This window comes from Hemiscyllium ocellatum, chromosome 3 (genome assembly GCF_020745735.1).
Source record: "Hemiscyllium ocellatum isolate sHemOce1 chromosome 3, sHemOce1.pat.X.cur, whole genome shotgun sequence".
Taxonomy (NCBI): Eukaryota; Metazoa; Chordata; class Chondrichthyes; order Orectolobiformes; family Hemiscylliidae; genus Hemiscyllium; species Hemiscyllium ocellatum.
The window spans coordinates 107,561,127-107,583,591 of NC_083403.1; the positions used below are offsets into that span (position 1 = coordinate 107,561,127).

Below are 22,465 nucleotides of genomic sequence, written 5' to 3' on the forward strand. Positions count from 1 at the left end.
ATTTGTAGTTTTCACTTTCTCCTGGAAGAAGTAAATACTCAACTTTATAATGTTACATAGCATTTACAGCAAATAAAGAGGGTGTTCAGTCCAGGTGATCCATGCTGCCATTTATGCATGGTTCTTTTCTTCCTGCCCCACTGACATCTCACTCTATTGACATATTCCTTTCTTCCTCATACATGTATCTTCCCCTAAAAGCATCTGAAATATTTGCTCAATCATTCCATGTTTAGTGGGTTTCATATTCCCACCATCTTCTAGGTGATGAATTACCTACTTGGTTTTTCAGAGATATATTTATAGCTCATAGGTTTGGATTCCCCAAAATTAAAGTTATAATGGGCTTCAACAGGCACAGAGAAGGTATTTTAAAAGAGCTCTACTCAGCCTTGTCTTCCCTAAAGAAAGAAACCCAGCCTTTTTTATTAGCCCTGAAAGGTTGAATCTCTCAGTTTTAGTACCATTCTGCTAAATATTTCTTGCATTTTTTACCAGTGTCTTCAGAGCCTTTTTAATAATAAGGATACCAGAACAACACACAGTACTCCCATGTTGACTAACCAAAGTTCAATTGGTTTAAATTATGCAAGTGATTCTGGAGCTGTAGAATGCCACACAATTTTAGGAAGTCATTTATAAACAACCTTCTAGTTTTCTGGTTCTTCTGGGAGGTCAGACTTTCTAACTACAGAGCTAAATACAAGTGATTGTTCTGTTGCTCCTTTCTAGAGACCTAGTGTCAGGTTTTATTGGTATCTACTTATTAGTCAAAATTATTGAACCAGACCACACATGACCCTAGATCTATTCTGGGAACTCACAACCTTGAGGAAGGCTAATCAATTTCAGGTTCAGTCTGTCCAGCTGAGTACGCAGGAATGAGACTTTTAAAGCCACTTAAAATTACATGATGATTCACAAATAGCCAGTTTTTGAAGAGTTGCAATCAGCTTTGAGAATGAAAAAATGCATACACCTCACTAAACAAAGCCAAATTTAGCATTTGATTCAGAATAATTCCACTGGGTAATGGTTGCTCCAGTTTCATTTTCTGGATTGTGTAAACTCTCTTTCCATTTGCTTCAAAATCTCTAGAGATCTATGCTTTTACAATGTACAGATTTTACTGTTTCATTTCAAACTGATCATCTGCGATTCAAAGTCAAGAGATCACTCGTGCCTCTGGTCTCACACTGGGTGAGAAGTCACAGTCCTCTGTTCTTCCTGCAAGTTATGGTCTCCATTCTGAGAATGTGAAGCATCATCTGTGTTTGTTGCATCTTTCTGATGGCTGGAAGTCGTGACATCCAGAGATGACCAGGCATCAGAGGTGCCCTGCAAAAAAACAAGAATAGAGATAATAATTTTCCACAAAGTATAGAAGCATACAGTGCAAAGAAGAGCAGTAGTTCCTTCAAAGAGCCATTGAATTAATCCCGATCTCCAAGCTTTCCCCATTTGGGCGACATGGTGGCTCAGTAGTTAGCACTACTGCTTTACAGCAGCAGGGACCCAGGTTTGATTCCAGCCTTGGGTGACTGCTTGTGTGGAGTTTGCACGCTCTCCCCGTGTCAGCACGGGTTTCCTCCGGATGCTTCGGTTTCCTCCCACTCTCCAAAGATGTGCAGGTCAGGTGGATTGGCAAGCTAAGTTGTGTTCAGAGATGTGTAGGTTAGAGGCGTTAGTCAGAAGTGCAACAGGGTAGGGTAATGAGTTTGGGTGGGATACCCTTCAAAGAGTCAGTGTGGACTTGTTGGGCCGAATTGCCTGTTTCCACACTGTAGGGATTCTATAACCTGCAGATATTTTTCCAAGTCTATCCTCCCATTCCATCTTCTCAAAAAAGCACAACGTGGCAGATCTTTGTTGCAAATAAAACTGCTATACACACAAATATACTGTATAGTTAAATGAGTGATAGTATAGAATTTAAATGTTACTAAAAGACTAGGAATTGAAAGTCCTTGCACCTTTTAGAACTAGGATACAAGGACCATTTGAAAAAAGATATGCCGTTTTATACAACATGAGAAGAGGGTGCTAATTGGTTGGGTCATTAACGACATGGGAATGCAGAAAGAACATTTAATGAATAAAACAAATCAATTTAAAAGTAATTATTGAATATGCTTCTACCACTGTTTCAGATAGTTCTTGTATTCTGGAGTGCACTAAGAAAACATTTATCCCCATCTCAAGAACACACCCTTCCTTCAATACCCCCCCCACCCCCCTTCTTTTGCCAATGATCTTAAAACTGTCTTCTCTGGTTCCCAGTTCTACTATGAGTGGAAATAGTTCACCCCATTCTCTTTATCAAAGTCCCTCTATTTCAAACATCTCCTTTAAATCTCTCTTTGACGTTCCTCTAAAAAGAACAATCCCAGATTATCTGCTCTCTCCACATAATTGATGACTCTCATCCACAAACATTTACACCTATTTCTCTTCTGCACATTCTCAAAGGTCTTAACATCCTTTTTAAGTATCTTCATCTTTAATAGCCAAGCTGGGGGAGACTTTTCATAGCTAGGAAGAAGTTCCATCTGAAACACAAATTTAGCTTGCATTTACCATAAAACACCATGTCCATAAGAATATTAAGAGGTTGATCATCACTTAGACTGCATGCTAGCATTCATTAGCAAGGCTGCACATCATTTAGTTACTGCAGCATTAAGCGAGATATTTTCAGATTATTACAGAGATATTATTTTCAATATATTACAGAGATATTATTAGATCCATGGAGCTAGTGTGACTTGAACCCAGGCCTCGTGGCTTAAAGATAAAGACACTACCACTGTACCACAACAGCCAAACAGGTAGAGTCATGGAGATGTTTTTTAAATGAAATGTATCTCATCCGCTGGAGCAGGTTGGACTTGAACCAAGCCTTCTGGCTCAGAGTAGGGCATTACCACTACCTAACATAGATATTTTCTAATCAACCTGTTCATATATTATTACACAACCTCTGGAGCAGGTCAGACTTGAACCCGGGCTTTCTGGCTCAGAGGTATGGACACTATTATTGCAGCACAAGAACCTGACAGCACTGAATTACTGTCATCTCCTAATAGTGGACATCTAATAAAAGATAATGTAGTTGTCAAAGAAGAATTAAGTGCTACTTAAAAGGTATGTGATCTTTCATTGTTCACTTGTTGCTGGTCAGCAAAAGAGGACTTTTGAAGAGAACATTAGGCTTTCTGCGAGACTTTTGTCAGATTTCACCTGCACTTGAATAATATTTATTTCAGAAATGTGCTCAAGACTTCACCAAGATAGAGTGCTGTACTATTTTGTCATATTGCACAATTTATACAAGTTACTGTGGAAGACAGTTCTTGATCATGGACGAGGGTCGGTGTGGACTTGTTGGGCCAAAGGGCCTGTTCCCATACTGTAGAGAATCTAATCTAATCTTGTTAGGGGATCCTTTGACCTGTAGGAGGAATCGGAAGACAACATGATGGCAGACAGAGTAGCATCATCTGCAGGAGAGAGGAGCAGAGAATAGAGGCAGACCCGCTATTCCCTTACGGATACAGATTCCTCCTCTGGTAGGTCCGCTGGTGTCACAGCTGAGAATCTGTGCACCATATCTTGGCCTCTTTGTCAACCTGCTGATAAAAATTGCATTTAATCAGCATTTGAAAGCTAATCCTGTAAGTGTTTATTTTTGTACAGATAAATTCAAATTATGCTAATTAGTTCTTGGAACCAAATTGCAGTCTGAAACCAATCTTTCAACAATTCTTATCATAGCTACATAGTATCCATTTAGAACTTATTTTCACCCTTTTCCCAAACTAACCCCAGTGACCTCCTTCAATGCTACTGCAGTTTTGGCCTTGTGTAGGAATCGGGAATAATGGAAAGAGGAGCAAACTCGAAGATAAATAGTCACATAGAATGGCAAACTATTTCCATACATAAACCATTTAATGTGGCAATCATGGACAGAATATAAATGCCACCACTCCCTGTATGAATTTTTCCTTTTCACTTTTTCTGGTAAGTTTCCTTTCATAATACCTTTTAGCAGCTTTTGTATGCTGGTTTTATGGCCTTTTGCTGGCCTTTATATCCTTCCCATTTAACAGCCTCTGTGCTGCTTTTTGCATTTTTGTAAGCCCTTTTTGGTATACTGTTCCTTATCTCTTTAGTTCATTGTGACTGTTTTTTTTGTGAAATGGAACATTTCCCTCTCAGGGGTATAAACTGGTTTTGTATTTTGTTAAATGCAGTCATAGATGTTTCTTCAAACATTCTCCATTGTTCTTCAGTTGTTTTACCCATTATCAGATTTTCCCAGTTCACTGCAGACAGTCGTTGTCTCATCTCATCAAAGGCGGCCTTATCTAAATCTAAAACACTAATAGCTCATTCATGCTTTTTGATTTCAAATGCTACATTGAAGTCAATCATGTTATGATCAATATTTGTTACATATTCACACAGAATTAGGATACTAATTAAATCCAGCTCATTAGTTAATACTAAATCCAATATTGCTTGTCCTGTTGTTGTGTCTGCAACATATTGTCCGCAGTAGGAAACTATACTGGACATACTCCAGAAATTCACTACCTTTTGGACAGATGCTTGTCTGCTTCTTCCAATCTGTATTAAAGTTGAAATCCCCCAGTAAAAATACTACACTGGCTTTGCTACAAACCCTGATTTTTGCATTTCTACAATCTAGCATTTCAGAGCTGCTACTGAACATAACAGCTATTACAGTTTTAGATCCTTTACTGTTACTCAGTTCCACCCGTACATTCTCTATTGAATGCTTTCCCCTCATTATATCCTCCCTCACCATTTCAGTAATTTTGTTTCTAATCAGTCAGGCTACTCCACTTCCTCTGCCAGTCTCCTTGTCCATCCTGTAAACTGAAAACCTGGTACATATAGTTACCATTCCCAGTCATCCTGCAGTCATATCTCAGTAATGGCTACTATATTATAATTTCCAATTTGAATTTGTGCCTACAGTTCAACTAATTCCTTTTACTCCACGTATTTGTAGACAGAACTCTTATTTTGACCATACACTGTAATTAATGCTTTATTCACCTGTTTATTATTTTTCACTTCCAGTTTAACCAGTACTTATTGTTTTGCCAGTACCTGCTGTAGGACTCCTGACTGTTTCACTACTCTCTAACTTGTTACTTCATTTCAACACTGTGTTGACTTCACCTTTGCCCTTCCTATTTACTACTTTAATGTCCTGGTTAATGAGCATGGGTTTCTGGATTACTGGTCCAAGAACATTATTACTCTGCCATCATCTTCACTGATGTTGCTTCTTTGTTGCTTACAGTCAATCAAACAACTGCTTGTTATGGCTTGATAACGCAGTCATCTGGGCTATCAAATGCTCTGGTGTTCCTCCGTGGTCAGCTGTAGTGTTCTCCCCCTGAAAGTTAGCAGCCTTCTATCACCATGCTACAGATCCAGGGGTGGTACTCAAACAGACTAAAGATAACCTGAAGACAGGCACTAAGATAATCCATAAGTATGTTAACATTTGAAATAAGTGTGCATGGTTTGATTTATAAACTTGGATTGTTTCATAGCAGACACTGAAATAGTCAGGAACAGAGGTAAGACTTTGGGTGAATGGGGAATTATTTACAGGTATCATTGTTGGGTGAGTCAATCACAAACAGTTTGGCCAGAAATGATCTGTGCTGGTTCACTCCTAGTTTCTGCCTTTTCCTCCCCTGCTAATTATCTGATGACTAGAGCCCGAGTCCTGATGAAAGTCAGTTTATGGTGTGTGCAGCAAATCATCATGAAACATGACACCCACACTGCTAAGGGTTGAAGGCTTCAGTCCAGCCAGTGAAAGCATTTTTTAAAAATCATTCTATTTTTGTGAGGCAGTATAATGCATGCACTACCAATCATGTGTGTCATGGAGCACCAGTCATATTGTCTAAAGATAGCATGTGTTACCCACTGTCTGGCGTGTCACAGTGATTCAAATACAGATGAAATAGAGGACTGCCACAGAATGAAGGCTATTATTACTATTTGAATACTGGTATTTGACCTGCATAATACAATGTATACAGCACACAACAACTGGATGTTGAAAGAATTGAATCCCTTTAGGCAGTTGTACATCTCAGAATGGGTCTTGCTAATCTATTAGTATGCAAATCAGTGGCACTATGGAGAAATGCATGACCTGAGTGAAGTCGCATGTTTGCTATCATTGTTTCTCCTTCACATAAGAGAATGAAATCTGGGACCACAAAGCTTCAGTGACCACCCTTATGTAACAGCTGATGGCAAGCTGGGGAAGATTGCGGAATTTATCTTTTCTAGCCTGGAATGAGCCTGACATATGGAAATTCAGGACCACAGTCACCATCACAACAACAGACAATGTCCTCAGCACACATACCACCAACACCTCTCCCACCCCACCCCCACCCCAACTGTCTCAGCCCAGCCAAGAGAATTGAGTTATTGATTTATTTATTGTCACATGTATTTTGCTGTATAGTGCCACCACTCTTCAATGCCATCTTAAAACACAGAAAAAGAAACCAAAAGAGAGAATATAAAGCAAAAAAATGAAGAAATAAAGAAAGAGAGTGTTCAACTTTACAGTCCTCTTGTTAAGTACTCTGACAATTGACCTGGTGGCCAGGCACAAATCCCCTTCACTGTGCTACCAATGGAACAAAGTCACCACTCTTTGCCACCATCTACTGTACCAGTTCAAACATGACTCTGCCACCACCGTGAGTCTGCTCTAGGGCCACCTGCAGCAGGTATTAGTGATGTCATCTGGAACAAAGTACTGAAGTCTGAGTATTTGCATCACTGAGGTAGGAAATGTGATCCCTGACAACAATGGGAAGTTATGGCCTCCAGCTGAGAAATCTTTCCCCTTCTTCCTCCCTATTGTTCTAGCAGCCTGTCATCTCTACTCATTCCCTTGCACTTTCCAAATACTATTGCAATCATGCCTGGGAGCTTCTGTCTTGTGCAGAATCTTTAAACTCAGTCCACTTTCCTTTAGAATATACCAGATGACTCCCTAAAGAGTTGTAGTCTCTGGTTTGTGTTGTAGTCTCTGGTTTGTGTTGTAGTCTCTGGTTTGTGTTGTAGTCTCTGGTTTAGTTGTAGTCTCTGGTTTGTTACCCGTGCCACGTGATAGAGAGTCGAGGAACAGGGAGAGAGAGCAGTTAAATGCGTGGCTACAGGGATGGTGCAGGAGGGAGGGATTCCGGTTTCTGGACAACTGGGGTCCTTTCTGGGGAAGGTGGGACCTCTATAAAAAGGATGGTCTACACTTGAACCTGAGGGGCACCAGTATCCTTGGGGGGAGGTTTGCTAGTGCTCTTTGGGAGGGTTTAAACTAACTCCGCGGGGGCATGGGAACCAGGACTGTAGCTTTAGGGTACAGGACCTTGAGTGTAGGGAGGTTAGGAATAATGCAGCGATCTCTAAGGAGGGTGCCTGTAACCAGAAAGGTGGATTGAAGTGTGTATACTTCAATGCCAGAAGTATAAGGAATAAGGTAGGTGAACTTGCAGCGTGGGTTGGTACCTGGGACTTCGATGTTGTGGCCATTACAGAGACGTGGGTAGAACAGGGACAAGAATGGCTGTTGCACGTTCCAGGGTTCAAATGTTTTAGTAGGATCAGACATGGGGGTAAAAAAGGGGGAGGCGTGGCATTACTTGTCAAAGACAGTATCACAGCAGTGGAATGGACGATTAGATTAGATTAGATTAGATTAGACTTACAGTGTGGAAACAGGCCCTTCGGCCCAACAAGTCCACACCGACCCGCCGAAGCGAAACCCACCCATACCCCTACATTACCCCTTACCTAACACTACGGGCAATTTAGCATGGCCAATTCACCTGACCCGCACATCTTTGGACTGTGGGAGGAAACCGGAGCACCCGGAGGAAACCCACGCAGACACGGGGAGAACGTGCAAACTCCACACAGTCAGTCGCCTGAGTCGGGAATTGAACCCGGGTCTTCAGGCGCTGTGAGGCAGCAGTGCTAACCACTGTGCCACCGTGCCGCCCCCTGCCACCGTGCCGTCTGCCATCTGAGGTAGTTTGGGCTGAGGTTAGAAATAGGAAAGGTGAGGTCACCCTGTTAGGTGTTTTCTACAGGCCCCCTAATAGTCCTAGAGAAGTAGAGGATAATATTGCGAGGATGATTCAGGAAAAGAGTGAAGGTAGCAGGGTGGTTGTTATGGGGGACTTTAACTTCCCAGATATTGACTGGGAGAGCTATAGCTCGAGTTCATTAGATGGGTCGGTGTTTGTACAATGTGTGCAGGAGGGTTTCCTGACACAATATGTCGACAGGCCAACAAGAGGGGAGGCTATATTGGATTTGGTTCTAGGTAATGAACCAGGCCAGGTGTTAGACTTGGAGGTAGGTGAGCACTTCGGGGACAGTGACCACAACTCGGTGACTTTTACTTTAGTGATGGAGAGGGATAATCGTGCGCCGCAGGGCAAGAGCTATAGCTGGGGGCAGGGAAATTATGATGCAGTGAGGCATGACTTAGGATGTGTGGATTGGAAAAACAGGCTTCAAGAGAAGAACAGTAATGAGATGTGGGGAGTGTTCAAGGAGCAGCTACTGCGTGTCCTCGATAGGTATGTACCAGTCAGGCATGGTGTAAAGGGCCTTGTGAGGCAGCCGTGGTTTAGTAAGGAATTGGAGTCCCTTGTGAAAGGGAAGAAGGCGGCATATGTAAAGATGAGGCGTGAAGGTTCAGTAGGGGCGATTGAGAGTTATAAGGTAGCCAGGAAGGAGCTAAAGAGGGAGCTAAGAGAAGCGAGAAGGGGACATGAAAAGTCTTTAGCTGGTAGGATTAGGGAAAACCCAAAGGCTTTCTATAGGTATGTCAAGAATAAAAGGATGACTAGGGTAGGTATCGGTCCAGTCAAGGATAGTAGTGGGAAGTTGTGTGTGGAGGCAGAGGAGATTGGAGAGACATTAAATCAGTACTTTTCATCAGTATTCACTCAGGAACAGGACACTGTTGCTGATGTGAATATGGAATCACAAATAATTAGAATGGATGCCCTGGAAATATGCAGGGAAGAGGTTTTGGGAATATTGGAAAGGATGAATATAGATAAGTCTCCTGGGCCTGATGGCATTTACCCCAGGATCCTATGGGAAGCTAGGGAGGAGATAGCAGAGCCATTGGCCTGGATTTTTATGTCGTCGTTGTCAACAGGAATAGTACCAGAGGACTGGAGGATAGCGAATGTGGTCCCATTGTTCAAGAAAGAGAGTAGGGATAGCCCTAGTAACTATAGGCCAGTGAGTCTGACTTCAGTGGTGGGCAAAGTCTTAGAGAGAATGGTAAGGGATAAGATTTATGAACATCTGGGTAGGAATAACGTGATCAGGGATAGCCAGCATGGTTTTGTGAAGGGCAGGTCGTGCCTCACAAACCTTATTGAGTTCTTTGAGAAGGTGACTAAGGAAGTGGATGAGGGTAAAGCTGTAGATGTTGTGTATATGGATTTTAGTAAGGCGTTCGATAAGGTTCCCCATGGTAGGCTAATGCTAAAACTTCGGAGGTATGGCATTGAGGATACATTAGAGGTTTGGATTAGGAATTGGCTGGCTGGAAGGAGACAGAGGGTAGTAGTTGATGGATTATGTTCATCTTGGAGCGCAGTTACTAGCGGTGTACCACAAGGATCTGTTTTGGGACCATTGCTTTTTGTTATCTTTATAAATGATCTAGAGGAAGGACTTGAAAGCTGGGTAAGCAAGTTTGCGGATGACACAAAAGTCGGTGGAGTTGTGGATAGTGAGGAAGGAAGTGGTAGGTTACAGCGGGATATAGATAAGTTGCAGAGCTGGGCGGAAATGTGGCAAATGGAATTCAATGTAGCTAAGTGCGAAGTCGTTCACTTTGGTAGGAATAACAAGATGATGGATTACTGGGCTAATGGTAGGCTACTTGGTAGTGTGGATGAGCAGAGGGATCTTGGTGTCTATGTACACAGATCTCTGAAAGTTGCCACCCAGGTAAATAGTGCTGTGAGGAAGGCATATGGTGTACTGGGCTTTATTGGCAGAGGAATTGAGTTCCGGAGTCCTGAGGTCATGTTGCAGTTGTATAAGACTCTGGTGAGGCCTCATCTGGAGTATTGTGTGCAGTTTTGGTCGCCATACTATAGGAAGGATGTGGAAGCTTTAGAACGAGTGCAGAGGAGGTTTACCAGGATGTTGCCTGGAATGGTAGGAAAATCTTATGAGGAAAGGCTGAGGCACTTGGGGCTGTTCTCATTGGAGAAGAGAAGGTTTAGGGGAGATCTGATAGAAGTGTATAAGATGATTAGGGGTTTAGATAGGGTAGATACTAAGAACCTTTTACCGCTAATGGAGTCAGGTGTTACTAGGGGACATAGCTTTAAATTAAGGGGTGGTAGGTATAGGACAGATGTTAGGGGTAGATTCTTCACACAGCGGGTTGTGAGTTCATGGAATGCCCTGCCCGTATCAGTGGTGAACTCTCCTTCTTTATGGTCATTTAAGCGGGCATTGGATAGGCATTTGGAAGTTATTGGGCTAGTATAGGTTAGGTAGGATTCGGTCGGCGCAACATCGAGGGCCGAAGGGCCTGTACTGCGCTGTATCCTTCTATGTTCTATGTAGACTTTAGCAACTTTAAATAATTTCAAAGAGAATTAATCCATTCCATAATCACAACAGCCAGTAGAAATCAATCAGGAAGTAACTTGTAAGTGTAAATTTTAGAGGTGTTAACTAGAGCCCTGAGCTCCAAAATGGCAAATCAATGACTGACAAAACAATCAGCCTTTCTCTGCAGACTTCTTGTGAACATTCTGCATCCATGTTTGTTAATTACCTAAACTTAGATTAAGAACATTCAGTAGAGAGCAATCATTAGGTAATTACTTGAGCATATTTTCAAGAAAGCAATTTTTGGGCTGAGAATGGTGGGAGAATCCCTCTCTGTGTGGGGACACCAAAGATTGGTTTTCTCTGTTCCACCTCTCCTTAAAGAAAGGAATATTATGGCTATGTTGTAGTGTCCCTATCACTGAAGGAAAAAGTATGTGCTGAAGTCCTACCTGCTACAAAGATGTCATAACAAGTTCGAACAGCCGATTAAATAATCACTACTTACCACCAGGATAGTGGTGGCCATGTCACTGGATAAATAGTACAAAGACTCAGGCTAATGTTTTATTGGGACTTGTGGTACATTGGTAGTGTCACTACATCTGGGCCTGAAGTTCTGATGCATCAGCTGCAGAGGTATGTCCTAATGTGTCTGAACAGGTTGATGTCTGGTTCCCTCTTCACCAACTTGCTGTCAGAAGTTTAACGGTGATAATGTCTTCTCCAAAATGGTGGCTACTGTACCCACACCGAAGTATGTTGCTCAACCTACCATTTGGAGGCCAAACTGAAATCCCAGCACTGAAAATGGAGGAGGTGCTAAGGAACTAAATTCCATGATCAACCCATTTTGAGACAAATTAAACAAAAATTCCAGGCTGCAATCTGGCTCAGATCCACTGTGGATTATTCTTGCAAATTAGAAAATGTCAGATTTTTGATAATTTTCAAGAGTATATTTTCAAAGTGATTTTAGTTTTAGTAATTTACTGATAAGATTAATATTTACCTTTACATCCATTTTTGTTATCAGGCTTACCCATGAAATATTAAAATATATTGCGTTTAGACACTGCAAAGCAATGAAATAAATGAGCAGTGTTCAAACCTTCAGGGCTGCCTGGTAAATTATAAAAAGTGCCAGAATCAGAATTAGCTCTCATCTTAATCAGAGTCTTTTGCTGCAGGCTGTCTGTTAAACACACATGATAGGAATATTGATCTTATTGAAGCACAATAAAAACTCCCCTAACTGCAAATCCCATAGGATTAACAAAATCATTTAGTAGACATCAGAAACAACAGCTGAAAGACTGACTAATCTCACAGAGATCCTCAATAATTAAATGTTGTTCAGCAAATACTGGGTTGATAAATTGTATTGATAATTACATTATGCTCACAAGATCTTAGCATCAGAGACGTGGTCCTGATGTTGAGAGAATTTAACTAGACTAATGTTGACGCCTCCAGTGGCTTCCTCTTCCAAAGCTGCAAGTCATAAGCTAAAATAGAAAGAGCTAGACATATAGCAGTCTGTCAGAGAAACTCAGTTTAGGTGTAAAACAAGCTGAAATGATCATAAATTATCAGAATGTAAAAGGAAGATAGCACTTGCATTTACAGAGCAGCTTTCATGACCTATTTTCAAAACACCTGACAGCCAAAGAAATGCTTTAAAAATATAGTCATTGTTGGAGTCTAGATAAGGCAGCAGCTGATTCTCCACAGCAAAGTCTCACAAACAATAATTCAGATAAATAATTAAATAATCTTCTTTCACTGTTGTTTGATAGATAAATGTTGTCCAGATACTGGAAAGAACTCCCTTTTCTTTGAAAAAATGCCACGGATTCTTTTACAACCATTTATTTGTACTTCTGGAGTGTAATCGTTGTTGCAATGCAGGAAGTAAGGCAGTCAATTTGAGAACAGCAAGGTCATTCAAACAGCAGGATGAAGATCAGACAATCTACATTAGTGATGGTGGCTGTAAGATCATTTTGACCTGGATATAACAAGAAGGAAGAGGACAAAGAAAAGATGGTTTTGGGGGGGGGAAGGGGGGAATGGTGGTGGTGGAGTGATATGGTGATGGTTAAAAAAAACTTTGTGCTTTACCCAAAACATTCTGTGTGATGGAAAAGGCACACATTAAGATGATATAATATAATCAGGAAATGGCTAAAGAGAAAAATGTCACTGGAGCATCCAGGAAACAGGAGCAGTATTGCCCACTCAGCCTTTCATGCCAATTCATTCAATATAGTTATAGCTGATCATCTACCTCAATTCCACTGCCTGAACTATCACCACATCCTTAATTCACTTTGTATTTAAAATCTATCAATCTCAAGTTCCAATATGATCAACTTCAGAACAATACCACAGAGCTCTAAGGTAGGGAATTCCAAAGATCCAGAATCCTCTAAATAACAAAATTGCTCTTCATTTCAGCCCTAAATCACTCACCTCAGTTCTAAATTCTCCAGCCAAAAAAACGTCTTCACAGTATTGGTTCTGTTCATTGCTATGAGCACTGTGCACTTAGAAACATACACCTAATGTATGGACTTATCCATTTTGCATCTCCCTGCTCATCAAAAAAAGGCAGGAAGGTTATCATGATTGCCAGTGGGCCTCTGTCAAGTCAAGGGGAAATAGCCTTCGCACAAGGAATCCTGACACAGTAAATCAAAAGCAGCCTCTGATACCAATCTATGGGTTTGAAAGCCACTTGAGGCATAGTCAGATGCTCTCCACTTACAGGGCGAGGAGCTACATGTCAGAAAGCCCACAATGCATCTAGACTCTTTCTGCCCTATGGGGGAGGAAAGAGGTGGGGAGGAGAGGGGAGAGCATTTTTGCTCTTGAAGTTAGAGAGATGTAGGTAATAAGAGACGAAAGTGGGTAACCTTGTTACTTTTGGTGCAGGTGTGAAGTTATCTTCAGTGTGTGATTAGGCAGTGCTGAGAGCATTTAGGGTTAGTGCTGCCAGGGTTTGGGTTGGGCGACAATGTGAAGATGTCGCCAGGCATTGATGAGAGTAGTAGAGCATGAGACCTAGTGGGAGGCGATTACAGTTGTAGAGATAGAGTGAGAGGTATCAGAGACAAGATGATGATACTTATGCTGGCACAGTGGAGAAGGTCATTGACTTTCTTCCTACATTGCTGGGCATTCCTCCAGACAACTCAGACTGGATGGCAGTCTGGATCAGGCTGGCATGGTCCAGGGTCATAGCTTTCAATGCTAATCCTTGGGGAAGAAGAAGTCCTGCCTGTACCAGCAGGAACACCACAAAGTCGGTGATGTTCCCTTGTCTGTCATATCCAGGCTAACTTTCAGGTGGTGTGCAGGTCAATTCTGGACAGTGTTTGTCCAGATGCATAACAGTCCTTTAAAAATACTTCAGGCAGTAGGGATGCCAGTGATATCTACTGAGTGGCAAGCTCTTTTGAGAATCACACACATGGTAAGATAGGCCAAGAACTGGACAAGAGAGACACCACTAGGATAGGGTAGGTAGTTATGAGGAGAGTTTGGTAAGTTGATACTGCAAGAAAACTCACCAGTCCTCCTGAAGAAAATCCTTCCAAACATTAACACAATTCAGACCTAGCCAAAACAAAGTTCAGCTTCATGTTCCAGGATCCCAGAATACCAATATCTATCCTTTCACAATTTACTGTCCAGAATCTATTGCCTATAGTCTACCCACAGAATCTATCTTCTAACCCTCAAATTCTAATGCCTCACAATTTGTCTACTCTCTCAGCAATGCACTGGAATGTTAGTCTAGGTTACATGTTACTTCTGAAATGAGCCTTGAATTCACAACTAAGACGTAATAGGGAATTTAGAACTTCCTACCACAACAAGTAATTGAGACGAAGAGCACAGATGCCTTAAAAGGTATGACAGACAAGCAAATAAGGAAATAGGGAAGTAAAGACATGTTAATGGATTTAGATGGTAGGGTAAGGGGAAGAATACCTGGATCAGGTGGTCTATTTATACCTTGTATATTCTTCTAAGTTCTTCCTATCATAATTTTCTTATGCATGAAAACCACACTAATAATATCTAGCAGGTGTCTGAATTTACACACAGCTGGTGAGCTGTAATGCATTGTAGATTGCCGTTTCTTCACGTTACAAATATGATTACATTTCAGAAACTACTTTATTGACTGTAAAATATTCAAATAGGGAAGCAAAGGGGAGTGTCTTAAGAGCAAAAAGAGAACCATAATTCCACCCTGCTTTAATTTGATTCACAGCAATTTGATGTGATTTATGTTTGCTCACAGATCTGTTATTATAGCTACAGGAATCTTATTATTATTGGCATTAAGCTCTATCTCAACTTATTTAATTTTGTTGTACTTTTCATTTCTCTCACTTTATTCACTCATCCCCATCCTCCTTCAGCTCAGAGGAGAAAGTTGAGCCACACTGAGGATCTGCCCACCATCCCTGTAAGTACTCAATGTGTCTGCCCAAGCTGTAATGCAGTTGTGAGCTGCAGAACAAATAAAATGATCCCAATCGCAAAAGAGTGACCTGAACTGATGGTAAAGCAAGCCACTTGATTGGCACCCCATCTTAAATATGGTGGGAAAGTGGTATTGCCACTGAACTCATACTCCAGAACTCCAGGCTATTCTGGGACATGGTATCTTATCATGGTAGATGGTGAAATCTGAATTCAATAAAATTCTGGAATAAAACGTTGGTTTAGTGGCAACAATGTGACTACTTTCGGTTGTCTTACAAAACCATTTTGTTTATTAATGCTGTTTAGCAAAGAAAATCTGCCATCCATATCTTATCTGGCATATATGTGACTCCAGACCCACAGTGATTCAGTTGACTCTTAAGTGCCCTCTAGGCAAATTAAGGGTGGACAATCAAAATTAGCAACACCAGTGTCACCCACATTCCATGATCAAGTAGCCTCAAAGAAAACTCACTCCCTTCTCCACAGCACTGTGGCTGCAAGATTAACAACAGCAACTCACCAAAGCTTCCTCAAAGTCCTTTCCAAACTCAGCGTGTACCATCTGGAAGGAAAAGGATAGCAGGGACAAGGGAATGCCACAATTTTCGAATTCTGTCACACACTATCTAGACTTGGAAATATAGACCATTCTTCATTTGCAGAGTCATAATCACAGAATTTCCTTCCTAACAGCACTCTAAACGTACCAATGCCAATAGATCAACACCACTACTTTTTCAAAGGGAAATTAGGAATAGGCAGTTGCCCTTACCAAGAACACTCACGTCGCAAAGATGAATAAAGGTAACTTGTGGGCATGAACGTTACAACAATCTTTTAGAGTGGAAGAGAAGAAATGTAGTGTTACCCTTGTCATCTGGCTCCCATGGCTGACTGATGGTCCAATTGCGATGTTGACACTGCTTGTTGACTGGGTGTCAGTAGTATTCCCTCCTTCTGCTGCTGAGAGCCCAGATATCACAAGTCCACTGGATAAACTTCTTTTCCCAAACAAGAGGCTAAGGGTAGAGCTCGTGGAGGAGGTGATGCTGCGCCTGTTCTGTGTGCCCAAATGGCCTTGGCTACTGAGCTGACTAGCAGTGGAGAGGTGAGGTACTTGAGATAACATAGAAGCAATTGAATTATTGAATGACAGCTGGCTGTTGGATAATCTTTGAACGAAACCTTGGACGGATGTTGATGCCTGTGAAGTTGGCTGCTCTGTTTCCAACAATGACCCTGACTGACTCATAGCAGCTGGTTGTTGGATCTCTGAATGAGACGAGCAAGCTTGCACTGAACAGCTCCTCTGTTCCCTCCGTCCTGCAAAGAAAAATAAAATGGATTGAACTGTAAGTCATTCATTGTAACCCCACATATACAATTAATATGCTTGGACACATGTTTAAACTAAATGTATTGGATCTTTTTGTATTGTTTGCACTGTCTAGATTTGGATGTTGCCTGCTAGATAAGTGCAAGTGTGCAATGGTTGACTATCAAATGAAGAAAATTTCACAAATATATCACTTAACTTTTCTCCCAAAACTGTGATCTCCACTAGCTAGAAGACAAGGACAGCAAATGAAAGTCAGACATCATCCTGTCCTGGAAACATACTCACTATTCCCTCATTTTCAGTGAGTCATCATGCTGAACTTCACTGTTCAATAGCACTGTGGGAGCACCTTCCTGTCCTGGAAACATACTCACTATTCCCTCATTTTCAGTGAATCATCATGCTGAAATTCTCTGTTCAATAGCAATGTGGGATGACCTTCATCCCAGTGGTTCAAGAAGGCCCACCATCACCTTCTTGAGGGGTACAAGGGAGGGACAGTAAGTGCCAACTTGCCAGTGACACCTATCTCCTGAGAAAGATATATTAACAAAAGATTATGGGCTTTCTTGATTATTTCAGTGATGTAAAAGCATTAGCATATCTGTGCAATTAATATTCTTGCAGATACTTAAAAAATCCAAACAAAGAATGTCTAAAGTGGGTATCACTCTGTAGATTAGAGTCCTGAATCTTCAAAATTATTCTTAGATAGGTTGGAAATGTGACTTCTAAAATAACTTACAGGATCACTGCCAGTATATCTGAAATATTTCGAAATTAGGTGAGAAAGGAGATCACATGTTTAGAAATGTAGATTTCTACCCGAGCAAACAAATGTAAAATATTTCCATACTTCTTGTTTTATAGCAGTTGCAATCTTAATGAACAAGAATATTTAATTCCTCTTGCTGAAACTGTTCACCAGATAAAAGTAAAATTTGTTAAAAACTTAAGTCTGTCAGCTTTGGCCAAGATAAATTTGTACAATTAGGTTGGATTATAAGTGAAACAATGTAATTCATAACAGATACACATAAATGAGGAGTGAAGATTTTATTAAGGTCTTTTCATGTTTCCAGCCTTTAGATTATGGGGCAATGTGTTTGAAGTGCTGAAGTTACAGATAGATAGGAGAAAACATTTCCAGTAGATGAGAAACATTGAATGAGTAGCCACATATACTTAAAATACATATTTTGAATTTAGAATGATATTTACAGGTTTAGAATAGAAACCAAATAAACATCTTTACACAGAGTTGTCAGGCTGCAGAATTCACTTCCAAGTTAGTAGCTGAAGAAGAAATTAGATCCACATTCAAGATTCAATTGAATGGATAGGTGGATATTGGAAATGTGTAGAACAAATATGGGAACAGCATATGTGAATAATATGATTCAGACTGGCTCAGTTGCAATGCCCAGCAATGAAGCCAATATTCCAGACGAAGTGTAACTGTATGGGTTAATCTCCAGGAAGTTCATGTTATGTTTCTATCAATCACTAGCTCATTAAATTAAAAGTCTCTGTTGCTTTTTACCCAATTACATACTCGCTAATAGAGCTAGATATTGTACAGGTTTCCAAACACTGATGTTGAACTGTATTAAGTTGATCTATAAAAAAAATTAAGTTAGTATTTGTTTGGATTTGTTTTCTGTTCTGAAAATTTGATTCAGTTAAGGTTGTTAATGTTAGTCCTCAGTGTAGAGCACTTGACTGTAGGTACTGTGACCAAGCTCCCACTGTGAAGCTTCCTGTCAATGTTATCATATTTCCTTAAAACATCTCCTGCCACACTGAATGACTGGGGTTGTTGTTTTCCTGAAGATGAATTGATTAAAATTTAAACTATGACAATCTATTAAATGGACACTGTCTTCTCTGATCAATAGTTAGTATTGGAATAATAAACACTATCAATCATCAATATCATTGGGACACCAAGTACACAGTTCCTTCATGTCCAGACCGTGATATATCCTCTATTACTTTAAACTTGTCTAATTATTAGGAAATAGAATACAAGAGAGAGCCACTTCAGTCTGCTCTACAATTCAACAATATCCTCACTAAACTCTGGCATCAATTTTACTTTGCAACCCTAATCCCAAAAACTTTAATTCCCAGTCTGTCCCAAATCTATATTCATTACAGTCTTAAATATACTCACAGACTAAAAATCCAAAACCCTCTAAAATCATAAATTCCAAAGATTCATAACTTTCCACAAGAAAAACTTCCTTTTCTTCTCAGTCATAAATGGTTAACATTTTACCCAAAGATTTTCTGACGACTCAATACTTGCTAAGGTCAAAATGTGCTCATAAAAACTAATGAGGAAGTGTAAATGATCTTATTAGCTCACAGATGGGAACACTATTTAAACTCAAGAGTAGGTAAAATATCCAAAAGGGACAGAGTGATTCAAGTCTGGAGTTTGAACCCATGATCATCTCCACTCATTGAACTTTGGGATTTACTGCCAGAGGTCATAGGTCATTGAATAAAACTTTATTTTAATATTAAACATTTTTTAAAAAAAGGCAGATCAGCGAGGACATTCTACTGAAATTAACTGTACACAGGTCTAAATAAATAGTGGAGGAGACTATGGGGCACTTTGTTTTATCACTCAATTCTGTTTTTAAAGCAATTGAGCTGAACATAAAACTAAGTCTGATCTACACTGGGTCCGCAATCCACTGCCAAATTAGTCTGAGTCGTTTCCTTAAAGGCTACCTAAAATATATACTTGATGTTGAAAATGAGGCTCTTGTGCTCATTTGCATTTTAAGGATATGTGTAAGCAAAATAGTGCCTTTATTATAATAAATCACTATGTTGCTTCATAGCATCATAAATCAGACATAATTCAATAATGGATCATGCAAGAAGATATTTGTATAGCTGGTAAAAGAGGTTGGTTTCAAGATGCATCTTTAAAGAGGGGAGTTAGAGAGCCATTGATGTTTATAGGGAGAAGGTTCCAGTACATTGTTTGAAAGTGCCTGAAAGCATAGCTGCCATGTGGGAGAAGCAGATAATTTCTGGATTCTACTCACACTGGAATTCTTAAAAAGGTAGCTACTATTTTTTTTGCAGGGATGTTGAATGAGTAGATGGGTATGGTCAATTTTGTATGGCACTTGCACTGTTAGATATCACGCAAGAGTCCATGACTCAATTTGCTTCGGCAATGTTTGTTGTTCTTATAAGTCACAGAATAAACAAGTAAATTGCACACGGTGCAGTGCTGAGCCTGATTCTCTTTTTGCTGTAAAACCAACGTTCCCATTAAAAGTATTTTGCATACTGGGTTATATATTGGGCAAAGATTGAGAATTGTTTGACAGATAGGAATGGAGAGCAGGAATAAATGGTCTCTTCCCAAGTGCAGCTACAGCAAGGATAAGTGCTTGGGCCCCCAACTATTCACGATATAAATAAATGACATTGATGAGAGAAACGAATGGAACATTTTCAAATTTGCTTACGCCACAAAATTGGCTGGAGAGGAGGATGTGAGAAGCCTTCAGGCTGATTTGGACAAGTTGAGTGAGTTGGTAAACACATGGGAGATACAGTACAATATGGCTAAATGTTAAATTATACAATCTGGTAAGAAAAACAGAAAGGAACAGTATTATTGAAAATGGTGATATGGTAGAAAGTGTGGATGTACAAAGGAATTTGGGAATTATTCTACACAATCAATGAAATTAGACAGAGAGGTACAGCCATCAGTTAGAGAAGCAAATGTGTATTGGCTGTCATTGCAAGAGGATTTGAGTTCAGAAGTAGGGATAACTCATTATACAGTACCTTGATGAAATTATACCTGAAGTTTAATGTGCAGTTTTGATCTCCCTACCTAAGTAAAGATCTACCTGCCATTGAAGGAGTGCAATGCAGCTTCACTAGGCTGATACTGGGGATGGCAGGACTGTCCCATGAAGGAAGATTGGTTTGCCTGGGCCTGTATTCACTAGAATTTCAAAGGATGAGAGAGAATATGATTGAAACATATAGACCTCTAACAAGGCTGGACAGTCTAGATGCAGGAAGGATGTTTTCCCTGATTGGGGAATCTAAAACCAGGAGACAGTTTCAGGGTATGGAGTAGACCCATTTAGGACTGAGATAAGGATAGTGAACCTATGGAATCCTCTACCATAGAAGGCTGAGGTGTTGATGTCATTGAATGTATTCAGGAAAAGAAATAGATAAACCTACAAATTTTAAAGGGGTGTGGGGAGAAAGCAGGAATATTGCATTAAGATACAGAATCAGTAAAAACCATAGTGATTGGTCAGGAGGCTCAAAAGGACTGAATGGATTGTTCCTGCTCCTAGTTTCTACGTTTTATATGTTTCCATGTAAACAATTGGTTATGGGCAGTTTAGCATTTCACATAATGAAGCGTAGCTGCTCTATCTGTCTAGTTTTATCATCTGCCCAGTCATGGAGAGCATTCAATAACCTTATAACATATGCAGTGCTTTACCCTCCTGCTACAAATTCCGTCACATGCTGAGAGACTAATGTACACAGACAGCAGCTCCCAAAAGACTGACAAGCTTTAAAACAACTTCTCCAGAAATACTCTGGTTCAAAAAATATCTGAGGAATTGTTTTTAAAATATTAATTGCCAGTTTGCTGCATATTTTCCTTTAGAATTTTTTTCAATGATATTTTGTTTCAGACTTCACAATTCCCACTTACACCTCCCTCCCCTTAACCCGTCTCCCCAGAATATCATCCCCCAACCCCTCTCCTCAGCATTCTTCCCCTTTCTATCTCTTTCCAGAATCCCCCTAATCTCCCAAGCTTTCAAACAGTTCAGTTGTTTAAAGTTTTGCTAATTTTCTCCCATTTGTTTGCCTCCCGTGTGTGCTCATTTCATTTTCTGAACAACTAGCACTGTGGTTTACCTTTGCAATCTGATAGGCACAGAATCATTACAACAAAGAAGGAAGCTATTTCACTAAGTGATTCCACATCAGCTCTCTGTATAGAGGAATCCAGACAATTCCATTCCTTTTCTTTGCCTCACAGTCCTGCAAGTTTATTTCCCTCAAGTGCTCAATTAACCAATTAATCTCCTTTCCAATTTTTAGCAACAGATTCCACTTCCAACCAGGGATAGGGACAGAAATCCCGGGACCAAGTGCTGCTTCCAAGCAGTCTTCCCAACCCAATCTCCAAGTGATGCCTCCAACCTGAGAACGGTGGCCCTAGAGTTCCAGGTTCGAGTTATTGGGCCCTGCATCTACCCACTTTGTGGGCAGGGAGTTCTGGCTCATTACCACCTGTGTGAAAATGTTTTCTCTCTCAGCTCCCTTGTACTTTTGCCTGGAATCATAAATCAGTGTCCTCCAGTCCTTGTCACATCAGCTAATGGGAACAGCTTTTCTTATTGAAGTCTGTCATGATCTTGTACATTAAATCTCCTTTTAAGCCTCCTTTACTCCAAAGTAAACAACCCAAGCTTTTCTAATTTAACCTTGCAGTTGAAATCTCTTATCCATGGAAACATTCTGATAAATCTCCTTTGCACAATCTCAAGGAGCCTCACATTCTTCCTAAAGCACGATGACCAGCACTGTTTCATTGAAAACTAATAAATGACAAAACTCGAACCGAGATCTAACATGTTGGCTAACAGCAATGGCTTGCACAAACGCAAACAAAAGAATTTCTCCTGCCTTTCAACAGGAAGCTTAACCCAACTTTTTTTTTGGAAATATATTTATTAACAATTTTTTTTAACTTTACAAACATGTAAAATAATTGAAAAATACAATCAATAACAAATATCAGTATGATAAAAAGAAAACAGAACACAGATTACAATACAACTACGATCTACTAACCTAGCTGAAAATGTGTTGCTGGAAAATCGCAGCAGGTCAGGCAGCATCCAAGGAACAGGAGAA

At 40.3% G+C, this 22,465-nt stretch overlaps 1 protein-coding gene across 1 annotated transcript in view; it reads right to left on the reverse strand.

Moving 5' to 3' along the window:
- Positions 1–1,191: 1,191 nt before the first annotated feature.
- LOC132835855 (pecanex-like protein 1) overlaps positions 1,192–22,465 on the reverse strand; it is a 276,852-nt gene continuing 255,578 nt past the window's right edge. The window contains exons 34-35 of the mRNA XM_060854954.1: positions 16,052–16,506; positions 1,192–1,338 (exon numbers count right to left, since the gene is read on the reverse strand). Coding sequence (XP_060710937.1) covers positions 1,192–1,338; positions 16,052–16,506 — 602 coding nt within the window. The remainder of the gene's footprint in view (positions 1,339–16,051; positions 16,507–22,465) is intronic.